The sequence below is a fragment of the Sinohyriopsis cumingii genome, unplaced genomic scaffold, assembly GCF_028554795.1.
Source record: "Sinohyriopsis cumingii isolate HCF-2022 unplaced genomic scaffold, ASM2855479v2 utg001527l, whole genome shotgun sequence".
Classification (NCBI taxonomy): Eukaryota; Metazoa; Mollusca; class Bivalvia; order Unionida; family Unionidae; genus Sinohyriopsis; species Sinohyriopsis cumingii.
The window spans coordinates 2727501-2735664 of NW_028316012.1; the positions used below are offsets into that span (position 1 = coordinate 2727501).

Below are 8164 nucleotides of genomic sequence, written 5' to 3' on the forward strand. Positions count from 1 at the left end.
AAAACGGGACAATCCGTAACAAATCATCAGGTAATAAGGGTTTATAGTGAATGAGAGTATGTACTTTAATGCTAATTTAAATGTGCCTGCATTTGAACATACGTATCAAATAGTCGAGCGAATCATGATTCAAATACATCATCGAAATTTATTTGATTATGTGTATTATCACTTTAATAAATCGATTATTATTGACATGCAATGTAATTTAAAATTATATATATATATATATATATATATATATATATATATATATATATATATATATATATACATGACACATTCCTTGTTTTTTTAACATCCATTAGGAAATTTCCCTCATGTTTTCAGAATACATATTTTAAATATATTAGATATTAAATGTAACCATATGTCACTGCATAGAAGCTCGTATATATATATATATATATATATATATATATATATATATATATATATATATATATATGTTTTATACTATCATGAATGGGTATTCATTTAGACAGCATCGTCAATTTGTTTCATCAGTATCACCGTTGTTAATAATAGCCGTACGGAACAACGTAGAGATGTGATGTAGGTACATGTGTATAGCAAGTATAAATGTAAAATCATAGTTCAAGTTTCGTAATATAATTACTTTCTCATAATTCCATTTACCTTTTTGTCTTGTCCAGGAATATTCCATTCAAGAACCTTTACCAAAGTCTGTAAAAACTTTGAATCACTTGCAATGATCTGTGTAACTTCTTTTGTGCAGTCGGAAAAGTTCCAGAGGATGATCAAAGCCTGCGTTGTCACGTCGGTGTGCTGCCTGTCAATATTACCATCTTTATTTTCCTCCCTCAAGCCCTCCTTAATTATATTACACATTTTGTGGATGATTTCTTTCTTAACCAATAGCCGTCCAGCTTCGCATCGATAACTCTCGACAACATCGTATGGCAATGGGGAAATATGTTCGATTGCCCCAAATACTCGAGAAATAGCAAAAAGATTCCTGCCTAACCGTCATCCTCCTGTTTCTTCATTTGATGAATCACTTTATTTAACACTTGGAAAATTTCAGCTTTAGTGAATACCGTACCATTGGTATTATTCACTTGCAATATCCAAGAGAAATGTTTCATCAGATTTTCTGAATTATGTCGGCTTTCATCTGTGTTCTCGTCTTCAGTTTCGTCAACATCCTGGTTTGATGAAATTTCTAATTCCTCATCTTCATGGTGTGTACAAGCCTCCAAATCATCTTTATTGTCAGTTGTGCTGTTTACTACTTCGATTCCGGGAACTCCCTGAGTACTTCGGTCATTGGGGGCAATTTTCTTCAATGGAAGAGATGGAGAGCACCCCATACTTGCTAGTGTGTTCACCTATTTGCGCTGCAAAAATCGTCTGAAAAAAATATAGTCTTGGTATGCTATACCATTACTGAGATACTTAGTCCGTATCCTACATATTCGTTAGTCCTCCAAAAGAGTGTCCTATATTTAAAATATTGCCCACTGACATATATCCACGATGATGTATTTGGAAATATCCAGATGTAATGTTTGTTAGTAGCATTGTACTTCAAGGTATAGTTGTGTATGTACTTTGATGTTAAGTATTACATTTTCTATCGATTTTAAAAGAAAAAAGGAAGAAGGTCAATGACAAAGTGTACCAACGTTACTGATTTGCATTTTCCGATACCTGTATACGTGTCAGTTCTATTACCGTTGCGTACTACTAAAATGTATCTACTTCTTAAGAGTGAGGTATTACGATGTCAGAAAAGAACCATTATATAAGTATATTATGCAAGACGTATCTTGATATGCTTGATGTGGGAGTGACGAGAGTTTACGTCAACTCGAAGAGCCGCTATGTGGTTGATAAATTATACGTGCATCTGTTTGAATTCTTCATTATAATGTGGATGACTGGCCTCTGTCTAAGCATTTTGAGTACGAACTATGAAGTGTCATCAAAATAGTTCCCCCATTATGAGTCGCGTGAAGTAAACACATAATCGAATATTATTATGACGAAGGGGCGATTTTTTATTATTAAAGCAATAAAACCCATTTCATTGGATGGTGTATCTGCCACTGTAAGTTTTAACTGATTACAACATACTCTTGGCTGTTCCAGATGTAATACCTGCACTTATTTAAAAAAAGATGCGAAAATTATACTAGTTTTAAGATGCATATACTGATATGGGAGTATAATTTGATTATTTTTGTACAGACATATACGTGTAATAAACCTTTTGTTCGTGTACTAAAGTATATTTTGAAGCATTTAAAGAATGCTTCTTACATTTTACGTATTTTCAAAAAATTATGGGACAGCTTGATGGAAACATGATTTAAATGAATGATGTACTAAAGTATATTTTGAAGTATTTAAAGAATGCTTCTTAGATTTTACGTATTTTCAAAAAATTATGGGACAGCTTGATGGAAACATGATTTGTTTAAATAGGTCAAAAGGAGGGTCAACCTTCAGCACATCAAGGCAAAATATTCATTTTAAGAAAATGAACAAATTTTTTCCCTCTTACCAAAAAGAAATAACATTTAACTTGTCTCGATTTACAGCGATCATAAATGTTGAAGAACAGGGAAGAATTCATCATGATTGATAAGCAGCAAGCGTGACTCTTAAAACATTTGGGCTGACAATTTATCCTTGTAGTTCGTACGATTATGCATTTTTATTCACTTTAGTCTCAAACATGTACATAACGTGTATGCTGTGTCATCTTGTGATTCAATTATACCTATTTAGGTAAGAAAATAATGTGTAAAGGATCATGTTGTTACAAGCAAGAGAGAATTTAGTTTCAGCCGACACACATGATCTTTTATTTTATTTGTTCCTTTAATTTAACATATATTCACAATAATTCCCAGGTGACGACCTGATGTTTAGTTCCAATGTTCTCATATCGATCCATTATTACCCCGTATATTTTTGTAACTAATGTCTTATGCACATAATGTGTAACTTATTACCAAGATTATATGAAATTGTATATCCAATCAACGCTTTCTTCCATTTGAAAGAAATATTATATTTATAACGTTTACAGTTCAATAGAGCAAACAGTATGATAATGTTAAAAGTATTTCTTATATCGTTCTGTAAATATAAACGTAAATGTAAAATAACGCGCTAAATTTATTTGAGATCAACCCTGCGCAATGTATAGTTGGTCACCTTTGATGGTTTAAAGGCGGAAGAATGCAACAATTAGCAGTCAACGAAAGTAACATTTACATTTGTCACAATTCCTGAACTATAACACATTGCATGTACATTGACCAAATCAATCGGCTGTGGTGCGTGAGCATTAATTGTACAGTTTGTTCATAAAATAAAACACATTCGATAACTAAACAATAATAAATAAAATAAAAAAGTAGCATAACTTTTATCCGACTCAGAAAGGTCAAGGCATCCATAAGGGGTTCATGAAATTATAAATCATACATGTTACTGCTACCTAAACGCTTGTATTCGTTGCATGCCTAGGATGTAAGAAACTGCATTTCTTTGTGAGTGCGTTTTAATTATAAATATCCGCTGCAGAAATTAAAATATTTGTTACCGTTTTCATAAAATGCTGCCAAGGTAAAAAAGCAAAAAATATTTAAGCTCTCTCTAAGCTATTACGCTATATTAAAATCTTAACCTTTGTGTACTATGTTTGCAACCTGTGAGTTTCAATTGCCTTACCTTGTTTCCAAACCAAGAATTCGAGCAGCACTTCGCCGGTGCAGTAATAAGCCTCACTTGAAACTTCGCTTCTGTCTTTGATTTTACAACATACGATTTTAGCTAAACACAACAAAGTGCTCCTTTTCACTCATGAAAGGCTTAACCAAGCAAACTTAGTTCAAATGCCACGTGTTTCATCTGGAAAGAGCAATACCAAATACACAGTCATTTAAACTGTCTGCAGAAACTTTTTGCTAGCGTCTCACTGTAGCAAATACACACACACACACACACACACACACACACACACACACACACATATATATATATATATATATATATATATATATATATATATATATATATATATTTCAAAGATTCTTGTGATCTTGATCTATTCGCAGAGCAATCAAAAACGTATTTCGGACATGCAATGTCTTTTATCTCAGCATATACGACAATTTGCCATGGACGCAAACTATTTGTATTCACAATGAGAATACAAGGAAACTATACCGAAAGTACATGTCAATAAATTGGTAAACAACGATTGAGTAACCTTGAATTTCGTTATGCCTGAATACCTTATGGATATATGCCTGACAGGACCTAAACACACCAGTATCAAACATCCATAACAATACTTAGATAAAAGTGTAAACTATCATCTTGGATAAATTAAAAATAAGTTTATTTTGGGCAGAGACTTTGTAATTTATAGACCATATTGCAACCTTTTCATTTAACACATGCCTCAGAATGTCGACTAGAGGGCTATTTTCCTCTAACATTTCCATTAATAATTTTAATATTTTCTTTACATTTTCTCCTTAACTGTGCTACAGGACCTACGTATTATGCCCTTTTGCTTTCCACAATCATGAACTGTTCTTAAGAAACAGCCATTTTATTTATTTCTATTTCTCTGCTTATGATTTTGTAACACTTTTTCTCCGTTTTCCATTTGTTCTTTTAAACTGATTTGATAGATTTTAGACACAAAAGCGTCAACAGAGCTTTTAATCTAAAGGGATAGATTGCCTTGTGTTTATCTTGACCAAAATACAAAGACGTTATTTGTAAATACACATATCTTCAGTATTCAAAGGTCTACCATTCCTTGAGTCCATAAAGTGAATAGAGATGATTTATGTGTGCTGTGCTGATATATTTAAACAGCGTTTAAGTCCGATGCACATAAACAAAGTGACTGTAAAAAATATTTTTATGTAACTTATTTAGTTCCCTTTTAATTTTTGTATCAATGATACGAAGACAAACAAACAAAAATAATAAATAAATTGTGATTATGACATCTTTTCAACGGGTTCGTACATGAAGTAATACGCAAATATTGTCCTGCAGCTTGCACAATACGACTGTGGGATATATATATATATATATATATATATATATATATATATATATATATATATATATATATATATATATATATATATATATATATATATATATATATATATATGTATATATATATATATATATATATATATATATATATATATATATATATATATATATATATATATATATATATATATATAACAGAATGAGAAACAGCAAGCTTTGTACAATTCAGCGAATAATTTATTTCCTTATCATACAAAGAGATAAAGGTAGTAGGAAGTTAGGTATTGCGAATTAAATCCCAAAATAATCCAAGAATTTCTAACACGAGTCCTAATGATAAAAGTTCTGACTATACTTTAGTGGTATTCAACATAAACCCAACCCTGAAAGTGCTGAGGTGCCTGAAGTGCCCCGTGTCTTATGTATGTGACTACAGCCTTTTGGTGAATCAGATTAATGCAATCCAACAATATATCCTTATTGAAATTTCACTATAAATGTTAGTCTCACTTTCGAAAAATGCCATTTTTGAGCACTTTGTAGAGCCAATGAGGAGTAATTTGAGTTAAATAAATTGAATAAATAAATTAAAAGCAATCAAAATACTGGACGTAACAATGATTTTGCATAAGGATCGTATAATACGAATACATATTTCCAGAAAAGAAAATTATATAGACTTCTAATTGACCTCAGGTCACAATTAAATGAACATTTCCTAAAACACTTATAACCTAATTAAACATTTCATTATGGAAGATTCAAAATGTGTAAAAGATAAAATCTTAGCTATAACTAGAGGTGAGGTTTGTTACTAAAATTATAATAAAGAACATGATTGATACAATGCCCTTGACTCAGACCAATATAATTAATATAATAGTTAATTAATAGTCCCAGAAAATATGTGCTATGTATTATTTGTTTACCGCACTAAAAACATAAATGATCCAGTTCAGGCAGAACGTGAACATTATTTTGGACAGGGTCAAGTCAAAAATATAATTGTCCATGGCATATAATGAATAGGAAATAATTAAAACTAACAAATGATGCAAATTAAATATACAAAACACAAATGTCTTAGAATTCTGAATCACACCATGTGGCCGATGCAAAGAGAATTAAGAGAATGGGTTCGGGTATAGAGGCAACAAATGAAAGGTTGCGCTTATATAAAGTCTAAAAAGCATTTGTTTTACATATTTATATTTGTTGCCAAAATAATGACAAGTTCTCGCCACTTGTCCTGACTCGGCATCATATACACTTAATCTTTTAGTGAATGCCTTATGATAACAAAATGTTCTTGTGGGTTGAGCGGCGAGGTGGAGTGGCAGTTCCTGCGCTGCCTTTTCTTAAACTTTCACTAGTCTTCCTCCAAAACAAAGGTGACCCAAACAGAATCGCAAGAAAAAAGAGGGTATACCAAGGTATGAAAGACATGGCTCGAATACATGAAACACTTCGTAATTGAGTAAAATGTCTTACCCAGTAAAGTACTGGCCAGGTCAATGAGCGTAGCAATCATGGCCGTTGACTCCCTAGCGTGGCATTTGCCGAATGTCTTCGTCGAGTCTGGAAGGTGCCAATCAGGATTCATTCTACAATAAAGAAGGTGTAAAAAAACATCCCCCGCCAATTTTGACAGGGATAGTAGGAGCATATTAGTCCGCCTTATAAAAGATACGGGGAGACATTTGAACAGCTACTGTATTCTTGTCAAGTGTCGGGCGATCTGTAATGAAGGCTTCTGTCACTAAAGGTCAGTCTCTTCCTCTTCTTGAAGATCCACCGATTATTTAGAGTAGCTATGGGGAGACTCCATTCTGATGTAGCAAACAGCCTATGAATGTCCACGACGGCAGCTTGAAGCCTAAACTTCAGTCTCTGCCATTGGGTGGACCAGAGTAAGATGTAAAGAATGGTGGATTTGATTGAGATTAGTTGTGCTCATTTTGTGTCGCGGCCCATCTGGATCTACTTTCAGCTCTGGGAAGATATACCAGACGGTATGAAGACTCAATTCTATCCCTAGAAAAACGTAACTTGCTCTCCCTTGTTGACATACGTAAGTCTGGCATTGACAGGACTGCCGGCTGGTTTGTCCGGCGATTGATCGACCTGGAAACTGGCGACAAAGAGGACGGTGCGGATATCATCAGTAGCAGCTGATCCTAGGGCCTGGCTTGACAGACAGATTTCCCACTGAAGTCTCCGTCATAGAAAAGGTGTGTTGCCCACGGTCCAGTTAGACTGACCTAATCTGTCACTAAGATCCCGTAAATCATAATTGGCTGGACCGATGTTTTAACCGCTGCACGGCTGGTGACGGTTTTATTATGCATTAGACACAATGTATCAAGTACAAAACCCCATGCGTTCAGATATTCGGGGCAACTTACGCCCACTGGGCGTCCAGAGTTGGTGGAACCCTGCTTCTGAATCGGAGATGGCTGCACCGTCTTCTCAAAATGTCTCCCATGCTTGGGTTGGTAACAGCTGTATCGTCAGTGACGGCTGGACGCTTGAACGGCCGGTAACGGTGAAGTGGTATAAAGAGTTTGATCCAGCTGATCCGATAAGAGCCCCATGCACCCTGACATACAGGCCCGAAAGCCATGCTCGGATTTGCGCGTGGACTTAAGCACACGTGGGTGCTTAAAAATGTGGAATACTCCCCAATGAATTGTTATAACCAACAACGAATCGTAGATTGTCTTCCTTGACTTATTCCATTTATCCTTTCCTTCAAACCGAATAGACTAAGGCTTTGAACGTAGATTTCATGCGTTTAGTAAACATTTGTGCTGAAACGACACAAGAATGGAACATAGCATATACTAGCAAGCTATAAGCATAGATTACACTGGTCTACAGCGAAAATACTTCCAAAATAAATATAGTCAAACTTTACTAATGCTGAGTCACTGAGAACGACAATGACGCTTAATATTATTGATTGGCTCAAGTTTTAAATATATGATACTGGGTCAGTACATGCAACCCTGGACTTTGGAATGGCTCACATAAGTGAGTTATAAAGGGAAGGGACTTCTATTTAAACCAGAAATGACTAAAATGCATCTTTGACTGGATCTAT

The 8164-nt window shown here is 34.2% G+C and overlaps 1 protein-coding gene across 1 annotated transcript in view; it reads right to left on the minus strand.

Moving 5' to 3' along the window:
- Window positions 1–3962, minus strand: part of LOC149772023 (uncharacterized) — a 16196-nt gene extending 12234 nt beyond the window's left edge. The window contains exons 1-2 of the mRNA XM_089947950.1: window positions 3709–3962; window positions 640–1374 (exon numbers count right to left, since the gene is read on the minus strand). Coding sequence (XP_089804076.1) covers window positions 640–852 — 213 coding nt within the window. The 5' untranslated portion in view covers window positions 853–1374; window positions 3709–3962. The remainder of the gene's footprint in view (window positions 1–639; window positions 1375–3708) is intronic.
- Between the last annotated feature and the right edge of the window lie 4202 nt (window positions 3963–8164).